Source organism: Chaetodon auriga, chromosome 3 (genome assembly GCF_051107435.1).
Source record: "Chaetodon auriga isolate fChaAug3 chromosome 3, fChaAug3.hap1, whole genome shotgun sequence".
NCBI classification, from domain to species: Eukaryota; Metazoa; Chordata; class Actinopteri; order Chaetodontiformes; family Chaetodontidae; genus Chaetodon; species Chaetodon auriga.
The window spans coordinates 23,195,500-23,208,189 of record NC_135076.1 but is presented as its reverse complement, the minus strand read 5'-3'; the positions used below and the strand labels follow the sequence as shown (position 1 = coordinate 23,208,189).

At 44.0% G+C, this 12,690-nt stretch overlaps 1 protein-coding gene across 1 annotated transcript in view; it reads right to left on the bottom strand.

Annotated features, from left to right (window-relative positions):
• The window catches only part of ncanb (neurocan b), a 135,270-nt gene that overhangs the window by 32,520 nt on the left and 90,060 nt on the right, over window positions 1-12,690 (bottom strand). The window contains exon 11 of the mRNA XM_076726223.1: window positions 420-533. Coding sequence (XP_076582338.1) covers window positions 420-533 — 114 coding nt within the window. The remainder of the gene's footprint in view (window positions 1-419; window positions 534-12,690) is intronic.

The window sequence follows — 12,690 nt, the reverse complement described above, 5'->3', positions numbered from 1 at the left end:
GATACATTATTCCAAAGGGCTTCCCTCGCCCTCCTCCTCTTCCTCCACCACCTCTTTGTCTACATTCATATCTTCATCCTCCCCTGTGCCACTGTTTCCATTTACACATCCTCATTAACTCCATCTTCCTCAACCTGGTTGTTTTCTCTCCACCTCTGTCTCCATATGCTGCTCCTCCAGCATCATCTCATTCTCCTTCACCACCTCCTCATAAACCCCCCTCCCCTTTATCTCTTTATCTTCATCCTCCACTGTCACATCACCTTGCTTTTCCACCGTCTTTGTCTCTTCCTTCACTGCCTTCACTTTAACCATCTCCTCACACTAGTCTTAATCATTTCCTCCATCACTCTGCTTCCCCCATCCTCCTCCTTCCCCCTCTCCGCTTCCTCCCACCTACTTTTCATCCACATTGTTACCTTTCTCACAAGTAGCTCCTCCGTAGCTGGGCAGACAAAGACACACAAAGGAGTTGATCTCGTCGATGCAGGTTCCTCCATTCTGGCATGGATTAGACTGGCAGTCGTCAATGTCTGGAGGGAGAGAAAGGGGGAGAGAAAAGGAGAGAGGGGGGAGTCAGATGCTATGCAAACGCACACACACTTGAACACACTTTCCAAACGGCTACTTTTTAAACTACCTGCCGCAGCTTGTTACCGAACAAACCCCTGAGAGATCAAAACTTTTGGAGAGATTAGAGGCGTTTCTGTGAAAGTTATAATTAAAGCGAATTGATTGAACTTCATCAGTGAGCGGTTTGGGACGCACTGAAGCGCATGATGCTAATTGCAATGTGTTTGCAGGACGTGCCGCTGTTCTGCCGTCAAACCTGAGCTGAAAGAGCGAGGGAGAGTACGGAGCCTGGCGGAAGGTAGAAAGAGAAAGACGTGGAGATTAGAGGGAGGAAGATGTTCAGCTGGATGAGCTTGAACGCCGCCAGCACTGATGCACAAGTCGCCTTGCTGGTAGGAAGAAAAACTGCACGCAAATCCATTCTAACGTCTGCAAAAGTGACCAAAACGATCTCTTAGATGTAATGTCAGAATCAAGTCTGAATGCTTGTGCACAACGCACACACTCACAGGCAAATTCACACATATTTCGTAGAGGAGCTGCAGGGGTGAGAGTTCTCACTCTGTTGAAAAATGGTAACTGTATTTCTCTGGCTGATCTGGGCCTGGGGGCAAAATCATTAAATCTGCAGCTGGTATCCCACAACTGAGTGAGTCCCTGGGGCCTTGGCAAGAGGTCATGGAAGGGGAGGGAAGCGGGGGGGGGGGGGAGTGAATGGAGACGGGGGAGGCTGGAGAGAGTCTGAAGAGAAAGAGTGATGCGGGGATAGAGGGATGCTCAGAAACAGAGAACAGCAGTGTGAAGGAGAGGTAATGAAAACATGGGTGGGGGGGAGAGAAAGACAGAGGTGATATGCTGCTGCGAGTCTGGGAAGTTGGCAAGTTTCGGGGTTGGATTACAGCGGCTTTGCAGGCAGACAGTGTTTGGGGCGGAAGAGTCTGTTCGGATAAAACAGCGTGACAGCTTCATTGCTGGTGCCCCGCTTTGGGCTGGCTGATATTAAAGGCTGAATTAGATGCAGGAGGTAGAGACGCAGCCAGAGGAGTCAGAATGAGATGGTGTTCGTGTTGGTTTAGCGAATCGCTGCATATCCGTGTAGAACTGCCTGTCTGTCTGACTCGTGATGGGCTGAGAAAATAAAATATAGGAAGAGGAGAAAATAACAGGATAGCAAGAGAGTCGCACACACAGCACACAGCATGGAAACGACAATGAGTTTTAAGTCCCGTACAGATAATCTGACATCAACGGGACGGCCGATCCAGCTGATTTTAGGAGGAGGCAATAACAAAGGCTTGATAACTTTTTCGCTTTTTAGGCCGTGCCACTGGTTTTATACATGAAGCTCAGTTTACTTGTCACAGGGAGTAAAAGTCAGCCGGTGAAAACAGTTGCGTAATGTCTTCAGTGGTTCTTCAAAGTTTGAAAAAGAAAAAAACCCGAGTTACGTCAAAGTGATGTAATCAGTTATCTCAATTTGGGCAGACTTTTAGAAAGCAGAGAGGGTTTAATGAGTTATGAGATTCATAGCATCCGTCAGGTTTGGAGCTCGACTCATATCAGGGAGTGAAAGTCAGGATATCTCAGCCTCTGATGCTTCAGTTTCACCGTTTTTTTTTTTTTGTTTGTTTTTAATGTGTCTGTCTTTAAGAGATGTGTCATTCAAAATCGCGGGAGGACCCATTTAATCTTGTTGTATAAATGCATGATCAAGAGCACTCTGTTAAAGGCTCTAATAGTTGGGAGATACATGCCTCTAGATTGACATCAGTGCCATCAGTCACAAAGCAAACAGCTGCTGTCAGACTGAAGCATTTCTCATAAAGCTGCTGGAAACTGACGGAAAAGGTTCGGCTGATTAATACTAATGAGGTGTCCTGTGACAGCCACGCTAATCCCAGGCCTTTATTAAATCTTAACATGAAATCATCATCAAAGTTTCAACACTGAGAGCAGTGAGTGAAAACGTTTCTCTGCAGGATTATTGGCCAAACAGGAGGCTCCAGTCGAATGCAAAGCCGCACAGTGACGACACACCACGCTGAGTTAATGGTGTTAAATGGTACAGGAGTCAAGGTATGATTGAAAAAAGAAAACACGATTGAAATAACCTCCTTCGCAATTTAATTCTCCTTTAAAGTAAAGTACGTCAAACATTTGATACCATATCATTTCTCTCTCAGCGTGTCAGCAGCAAAATACCAGGACAGCTGGACAAAACAGAACGACTCGACCCGTAAAGATCCATATGATTTATGACTACATGAATACAGATCCCCGAATGAACCTCTGAGGCTCTCCATGTAATTGAAATATGACGTATGATGAATGACGGACACTGAAAACATTCCTCCCTCTACGCTGTGGAGCAACAGATGAGCAGTTTGCCGGTACAGCTGTTCACAAAAAAAAAAAAAAAAAAAAAAAAAACCAAACAACTTCTGGGCCTAATATGGGCCAGCATCTGGCCTCATTAAGCACTGCAGCACTGAGGTAAGGAGTCGAGGAATTTTAGGAGTGCTGGGGTCAATAAAGTACAGCTCTGAACATCAGCTATTAGAAGGTCCACAGTAGGCGGGGAGACGTTATCTATCACAGCAGCCAACATGGTGATACTCTAGATACGAGCAGCTGGCGCACGCTGACCTTGATCTCATCAAGTTTACAGATGTCTGAAGACATTCAAGCATAAAAGTGGTCAATAACTACCAGACTAATCCTTGCAGACCAATCAATACTACAGCTAGCTTGATTGCATGAGATGGGCACTGTCACTCACAGCCAATCACGTGGCTGGCGTCCTTGGACTCGATAAGATAAAGCCCTGCCAACGCAAGATTAACAGCTGAGGAACAAACAGTAGCTTCAGATTTAGAGCCGATTGGCTTCACTCGTGTTTGCTGTCTTGATACAGTAAAGTATACAGATGATAAGAGCTAGAGCAAAGAAAACTGCAGTACAGGTCAGCCAAAGATGTTAGTTTGTCCGCCAGAGACGACCAAACGTCCCACTCTGTACAAATCATGGTCACAGTTTAACTACATTCAAGGGATCAGAGTGGAAAATGTCCGGTGTCATTCAGGCTGCATCAGTCTTAAATTAAATTCCACCTGCAAGCTTGTTCACTTTGAACCTTCATCAGAGGATGAGTTTGCTCAGCTGTCATGGAGACGCCATCACATGACCCAACTATGGAACGCATTAGAACAGGTGGTCGTATTATAATTATCGTAATAGAGACGCAGTAGAAACCTCTGAGAAACGCCAGTGAACTTTTCATTTTTTTGGTTTAACTTCTGTTTCAAGAATTAAAGATCCCCTCCAGACGTGTTTTAAAACACATAAAATGACTCAGAATAATAATAATGACTATGGGTAATGTTTTTTATTTTGGGCAAAAAATCAACTCATTCTTCCTCATGGAAAAATTCAGAATCTATGAACAACAAACCTTGTTAATTTCATAAACTTCACGTCTCCTACTTCTGTGAAAAGTTGGTTTATTTTCAGTTTACGTGCACCGGAGGCTTCACGCTTCACCCGGGGTGCATACTCTAGTTCCTACTGACACACGTCAAACTCGGATTTGAGCTCAGCGCAGATAAACTTTCCCTCATCAGCAGATAAATGTGTCATCCAAGTGAACGTAAAACTAAATAGCTGATTTTATAAAATGTTATTGTTACCGCTGTGTACCATATGGCCGCGACAACACATTGTTCCTTAGGGGCTGTTGGTGTCCACCTGCCTCACTTCAGCTCAAACGGCGCGATGAGGCCGCTCAAAGTCCACACTGCCAAGTTTTTTTTTATTCTCAGGATGGCGAAGTCATCCTACTCCGCCTCTGATTGGCTCGTATTCATTGCCATTGTTGTTAGGTTTCGGCATGCGGAGCGAGATTGGATAGGGTTAGTGTAAGAATATCAGGAGAAGCCAATCAGAGGCAGAGCAGGGAGGGTCATGCCTTTGCCATCCTTGAAAAAAAAAAAAAAATCACCAACTGACTTAATGACAGAACGGTCCAACTTAAGCAGGTGGCAGTGTGTGTCTTTGTGTGACTGTATTCGTGTGTGTGTGTGTGTGTGTGTGTGTGTGCGTGTCCGCCGCTCTCTGGCTCACTCCCTGTATAACAAAATCAGGCCTGGGCACTAGTGCGGTCTCCAGGGAGTCGAGGAGAGCAGTGCTCCACTTATCTCCTGGCAGACGAATGGATGGAGGGATAAACAGGTGCCAGCCGCTGTGGTAATTGCTGGGTGCAGCTAACACACTAGCGACGCTACCGGCTTTTCTTTGAGCCAACGTTATTAATTTGAGTCTGTCAGGGGAGGCGGCAAATGAATGTAAAAGTTGATGCGGTTAACAAAATGACAGAGGGGCCACAGATATGAAATTGAGGTTTTAATATGGTTCAGTGGTGATTGAAAAACACATAGTTTGGATGGGGATGTTTGATTGCAGGATAAATATGTAACCGGCTCTTGTTGTTTGTCTCTATGTGTATCTGAGGTTGCTGACGAGTTTGAGGACAGAGGACGTGGAAATAGAGACGCAGGAATATGGGGGAGGATAGTGAGAGAGCAGCCAGACAAACCGGGGGTGGTGTCGCTTGACAGAATATCTGGAGGCTTACTGGAGGCATGTGTCGAAACCAGGGTATGAATAATTGAAAAGGGACGGAAAAGGAGACAGAGAGACGAGAGGAAGACAGAGACGGAGAGCAAACAGGAATCGGACGGGAGAAGGTCCTGGGTCAGCCTTTCCCCTTCTCCCTTCTGGGACTATTTGCCAGTCGAATAGGTCAGATTAAATTCCGATCATCTGACCGGAGATACGTTCAGCCCGCCTGTCCTGCTCCAAGCACAGCCGCCCCCCTTTTCGTCTCTATGACTTTGCCACCTCTGAAGGGTCTTTTTCTGCTTCACAACAGTGAGATTTATGCTTTCAATTCTCGGCCCAGCCGCAGCGTTTGTGAATGCTCAGGCCAAATAAAAAGTAAACAGCCCATTCCCCATTTTATAAATGAGACCTCAACCGTAATCAGCAATTTCATGGCTCTGAATCCTCGTGGGTTTAGCCAGGAAGAGGCCAGCAGAGAGGGGGGGGGTCCACTCAGATGGTAATAAAGGCTTGGAAAGAAGAATCGATGCTTCAGCCAAGGACTGGCATGCATTAAAACATGGTATATTATTTTAGTGGTCGAGTAACGAGGTCATAAAAAGTACAGGGTGCTAACCAGAGACTAACTTTCTGCTGCTATTCTCCATCGTTCAGTGGGAAATTATTTTCAAAAAAGACAAATGACATATGACATCCCACATTATTTACTGTTTCCCTTTTAATAATGATGAAGTGGAGAACATCATGCGCCCAAATACGAAGACAGAATCCAGACTAACAGTGGCTGATTTAAGATGATTTAAGAGGCTCTTTCATCTCCGGATAAAAGATATTCACTTTAAATAATATGACAGGACTCTAAGTGAGTATTAGAGCATCCTGAGAGGTCTATGGATTAATTAAAAGCCCACATTAGACACAAATGACAACATAAAAGCAGCACTCAATGGATTTGAAGCCGTTGGTAATTTCTCACCTCACAGATTCCTGCTATTAAGGTGTCAATTGAGCAGCATGAGGTGCGAAAGATTTTGTCTAAGATTGATCAAATCAAAAGTTTCTCTCGCAAGTTCCGAGCAAATACCAATGACCTTTGATATGACGTGATGCCGTGGATTATGAAGATTAGAAAGTCTACAAGTGATGGTTTAAAGACACTTTTCTTGCCCTTCAGTGGTCAAGCGAGGGCCTCATGAAGATCAACTTCAAAAGGTTCATTTTTCAATCAGCTACAAGTTATTGGGTCCTACACGAACACACTCTCTTTGGTTAAAGTTCGAATTTAATGCTTCTTAAAACTCTGATTAAGGCTTATTTGAATATTTAACGTCACAGAGAAAGACTGGAGATTTGAAGTATTTGAAGTGTTTAACCCGGTGAGTGGTTAAATATCTCATTCGGCTGCAGAGATGTAGAAGTGAGCTCCGGTGTCAGTCCACTGGTACAACACTGCCGGTGTGCTGGAACAAAAGACTGACTGTCAGAGACTTTTGATCTTAAGAATTCCCCTGCTAAGACCTTTTTCAGGCGAGTGAAAGATGAGTTTGAAGAGTGTTTGAAGACACCTTTTCAAATCAGACCAAAACCTTTCAGAAATCCAGTCCAGAGCTGTCGTCTCACATGATCTCCTGTGCTGTATTTGTGTGGTTTTATTAGAATTTCTAAGTAAAACAATTGTGCGTATAGATGTTGAATATCTCTAAATGTTTCAAACATTTTGAAACCACTATGCTGAAATGTCTGTTTTCTCATCACATGAAAATGATCTTCTTCTTCTTCAGGTCATCTTCTCGGTTCCTTAGCAGTGAGTTGTTTTGCAAATGTCCTATTCTCCACTCCGAACACTCATAAATATTCACCCACAACATCAAATAAAAGAAAATGTCAAAGCGAGACGCATTTGAGATTTTTTTTTTTTTTTTTAACTTTTTGCATTTGTTGACTTTGACACAAAAATAGCTACAATTTCCTCTGCACGAGGTTCATTCTGAATGTGATTTTAAGTGATTGCTGTTCCCGTGTTTAGGTGTTTGTGATGTAGCTGGAGTGCAGTGGAAAGAGAGTAAAGATGACAGCTGACCATTTGCAATGCCAAAACTACTGCAAACATCTATTGAGAGGGTCAAGATTGCAGCCATTTGCCCGTCAACTGAATGAGGGCTGTGGGAGCAATGACATTCAGTGCTATGTCTGACTTTTTTTTTTTTTTAAAAGAGCTATTTAACATTTGAGGGAAACTTGTGAAGGAGTGAGAGTCCGGTTTCTGCAGGCGTAATTGCCTCTGGAAATAGTGAAAAACTCTGTCAAAAAGTGCTTCATTAAGTGAAAAGATGAAGCAGTAACAATGGAAAAAAGAGACAAAAAAAAAGGTTAAAGAGAAGAAGAAAGGCAACAGTCAGACAAAGAGTGGAGGGAAAAATCCATCGGTGAGAGGAATTAAAAACATTACTGCGTACACACTCGCAGCCCGGCGTCTCTTTGCACATCACAGTTGTGTTGAGTCACTACGAACGCAGAGGTGAGCAAGGCAAATCTCATTATACGTTGTCTGTAATCCATCCACACCGAATGTCTGTTGGTTGCGGCTACGGGCATTTGAAAGAACAGAGCCGGAAAAGCACAGTTTCCTATGCAGACTAAATGCCAGCCGTACAGATCAAACAGCAGCCTGATCAATTACACAGAGAACCTTTGAACCAGTAAATGCCACCCAGAGACTTCACATCTGACAGGGTTGTATGGAGGGCACGAAGGGACAATATTAATGCGACGGAGGGAGATTTTTTTTCTTTGTCAGCTACATGGAAGAAAACTTACACTCATTCAGGCTCTATCTGTGACACACACCCATAGAGAAACACACTCTGGGTGCCAGTCTGCCCCCTTATCAACCAACAGCAGTGACAGATCTGGTCACCCTTTTTACATTCTCCTAATTGCCTCCGAACCACAGCCGACATTATGTAAAAATAAATTGACATGACATCCTGTAAAATGAAGCCTTTGAAATGGAAATGTTTGTCACACAAAGGTTTTCGCTGAAAGGCTCTTTGTGTTTGTCATCCTTCATTGTGCGAGACCCTGGATGATTGACTTCCTTTAGCTGGCTGAGGGGCATTGACATTTCCATGCCCTTCTACAAAGATGGATACCTTTCTATTGAGCCGCCGCTCGTCCAAACAGCATGCCCACTCAATGGACCATGTTGTGTTGTGTCAATAACTATAAGGCTGGTGTGTGCTGTGTGTGTACAGTAGCATTAATGAGCATGAGGCTAAAATTAATACACGTCTGTGTTTATGTGGATGTATGTGAAAACACTGTGTGCAGGAAAGAACCATCGTCCTCAAATGTTTGTATTCTTGTGTGTGTGTGTGTATGTGTATGTATGTGTGTGTGTGTGTGTGTGTGTGTGTGTGTGTGTGTGTGTGTTTGCAGAATGCATATCCACAGCTGCAAGCATAAACTTGATGTATGTGTGTTTTAGTATGTGTGTGGACGCCCGGTCTTGCTAACAGAGTGCTCTTGCCTCCAACTTGTAAGTCTTTTTTGGCTCCGGTGGATGTTGACGACTTCTGGCAACAATGACTTAAAGCTGCACTAATCAATATCTTTATATTGCCAGTAGATCGAATAAATATGTGGAAGGTGAAAGGAGTCATGTTTAGTGGACACACGCAGATTTATCACCTGATCCTGCAGTTCCCCTCAGCTCTACAAGGTGTTTTAGCGCCTTTCAGCTCATTGTTTTGGTTTTCCGAGCTGCCACTTTAATATTCTGCTTCAGTCTCACCGCCGTTAAACTGCAGGTCCACACACCGCTGATGTCAGGACCGTCAAATTGCACCATTAGACCTCCTTCCCTTGCAGCAGCTGAAAAATAATACCGGAGTTTTCTGTGTGGAAATAGATTTTTGTCCTAAGATTTGTCTCTTTTGCTATCTCAGGAAAAAGGATGTTGGGGCGGCCCAGCAGAGCAGATCTGAGAGTAGAGTTTAATAGTTGTCCGTTTTAAGCTTTTCACTTGAAAACACCTTCCACGTTTTGTGCACTTAAAATTCTTGCATCGCGAAGGCTTAAGAAACATAATGATTGACTTCAAAGATATGAGACCTTGGTTTCTAAAAACTGCAGGATTACTGTGTGGATAGTACAGAGTTCTGATTATTATCCCAATAAAAATCCTGCCATAATAGGGATACAAGTCCCCTCATGGTCTTCATAATCCCAGAGATACTTGAAAATGATTGCAGAATGAGAGATGAATTCAGTTTTTATGAAGAGGCCATATTAAGAGACAAAATCCTGCAAGACTCCAAGCATGCTGGATATCCAGTGAAAATGTTTCCTCAACCACTTTTAATTAACTTTTTTTTTTTTAACATGAAATTAGATATTTCTGTTTAGCAAATAGCGAAGGAAGGTGAGTAAACTATGTTCAGCTTATAAAAGCGTGTGTGAGATATGATATTACAAACAGAGGAAACCGTAATGTGATTAGTTGAGAGAACAATCCCACCTCAGGTCCATTTAGTAGGATCACATGATCAGAACAGCTGTTAAATGGACCCTGTGGGGAGATTTCTTTATCAACTGCTGCTCCTATGATCAAGAACATCAGCCTCAACCCTTTAAGGACGAGAAGTCCTTAAAGTGTTCAGAGATAAATGGAACATTGAACAATCTCTCCATGACAGCTGGAAAAAGTCTCTGCTGGTGAAGATTAGGTGATATGATTGAAAACTCCTCAACAGCTACTCAATGGAGGCGGTATTTTTTTATTTCCTCTCAACTGCTGCTTTCAAGGTTAAGAATGAGCACTGATGCTCAACTATGACACGATTCACTTTTTAACTCATTCAGATGTTCACTTTAATATGGGATGCACACCGCACATATCTGCATGTGCACCTGTGAGTGTGTTTCTCTGAATGGACGGCGTGAGTTGTGTGTGTGTGTGTGCATGTGTGTTCGCGCGTCTGTGCCAGCAGTGTGCTATAGAGTCCCGGGCCTTCAGCTGTGTTTGGGTGCGGGTGGATTACAAAGGGATCAGGATCAGCAGGGAGAAGAGGAAACAGACAGACTACACAGCAGCTCTGGTACAGCCCAAGGCTCTGCGCTGCTCTCCAGAGAGCTCAGTGCAGTGCTGATCAACCTATCAGAGGATCCAGCGTCTGGAGAGAAGTCCTTCATCCTGGGGTTTCTGGTGAAAATATAGAAAATGCTTCATCCCCTTTTCTTGGCTAAGATGTTCGGATGAACGGGGATATGTTACCTCCCCACTAGCCCCAGACACAATTACATCTTGGAGCCCCGACGACGTACTGAGAGCCGCACACAGGCAGCGATCCAAATCGTCTGGGTTTACCAGACTTTCTTGTGCGTCGAGGGGAAGCGAGCAAAGTGAGCCTGAAACCTGCCTTGTAGACATCTCCAAAAATCACACTGCGACGCGAAATATAAACACAGCCAAAGATTCATCTTAATTCATGTGCTGCAATGTGAATGTGTGAATGTGCATGCGTCGGCGAGTGCGGATGCGTGTGCCCACAGTATGTTTCAGACAGGTCTTTGCTTTGGTTGACAGCGCTGCTGCAACATTCATAACAGCCTGGGAAAATGTAATGAGGTAAAGTGTCACAACATCTCACATCGCTCTGCTAGCCTTCAGTTCTGACAGCCTGACTCACCAACGCTCTGTCTGTGTGTGTGTGTGTGTGTGTGTGTGTGTGTGTGTGTGTGTGTGTTCACTGGCTCCTTCTTGAGTGTCTGTTTATATTTTGTGTGGGAGAGGGCCAGTGGCCAGGAGAAAGAAGCCAGGGACAGAAGAAGCCAAAGCAAGCTGCCACTGTGCCACCAGTATCATACAGCCTCACTCCCTATTTCTGGCCTCCTCACAGAAGGGGAGCGAGGGAAACAGGAGATAGTGGAGGACTGTAAAATAACAGGAAATGCAGAACAGATCCAGAGAATCCTCAGCATTCGTACCCATGCCCTTCATTTTTTAACTTCTCCTCATTTCTCCTCCTCCTCCTCAGTCATTTCCTCCCCTCGCTGCCTTCCATACTTCTTTTTCATTAGTCACTTCCGAGTCTCTTCACCTTCTATTTTCTCTCCCTCCCTCTGGAGATCTCTAAATGGCAAGTTTATCCTCCTTTGCCCCATGGGTCTTACCAGGCTAATTTCCTTTTAGTCAGGAGGGTTTACAGGTGTCCCTTACGGGCTCCCGGTGTTAGCAGAGGCGCCGTCCCTCTGGGCCGTGTGGGGTTTGGCCTGTTCCCTGACAACTTTATCTGCCTGAGACACCCCAGGTGTGATCATTAACACACCTCACCCCGGCTTAAAGGAGCTACATGAGTCACTCTCAAAATGGATTCACACTTACTTCCTTCCCTTCATTCTCACCTCTCTCAGTTTGCTCATCTTCCATCTGTCTTCCACCTTTTCTTCCTTCCTTTCCTGTATTTCACCCTATCCACCCTCCCTCCTGATCTGTTGCTTCCTCTATCACTTTCTCCCTCCTTTCCTTCCATTTAACCGCCTGTCTCTCCTTCCCCCCTTCCTCCCTCGCTTCCTTCTCTCTTGGTCCTTACTGATGCGAGCGTTCACACTTAAAAAATACAATAACTCTACTCTTAAAGTAGAGCAGTTCCCAGGAGGGGTGAATGACAGGCTATTCTCTGCCTCCTGTCGCTATTTCTGACATACTTAAAGAGGAAATAGTAGAGTGAAATTATCTATTTTTTCCTTAGTGCTGTCAGAATCAATTAATCACTGACAGTGAAATTATACAAGGATGTGTTTCTGAGCGCGGGGAGCTCTGATGTTGAATCCTTAAATCTAAAAACGGTCCCTGGTAAACCTTTAAGAAGAATTATTTACTATTTTCCAGCTACTTCATGTTTGACAGTCACTCACACTCAGGCCTGGTCAAGGACTTCATCCTCTCCATCATCTTCCTTCTGTCTCTTTCTCTTTCATGCTTTCGTGCTCTATTGCTCTCTGTCTCATTCTTGCCTCTGTCTATTTTTTTTTAATCTCTGGCTTGCTGCCATGGAGATAAGAAAAAAAGCCTTTGTACTGTCGAGCTAGGTCACTACAGTGTGTACAGTATGTGTGTGTACATGTATAGACTGTATTATACATCTGTTAGGATCCACACATCCTCGCAAGGAGAGAAAGATGAAGACTATCCAGCATATAATGTTCTTACAGAGGATGGTGAGGATGTGTTAGACTTGCTTTATAGTCGGTTGTGATTCAAACTGCAATTACTTTCCGATAATTAAAATCAAGCCTTAATTTGTGGACTGCATAGTGTTACCCAATTTAAGTCTGCAGCAAGGAAATTCACCTTTTCTCTACATCAAGTCAGTGAGTCAAAGAAAAATCCAGATTTTACTGCCATATTTTACAATTCTTAATATTCAAACACAATCATGAAATTCAAAAGTGCTCAATGTGTTGATAAACACTGTCAAGGCGACTTAGCTGGTTATA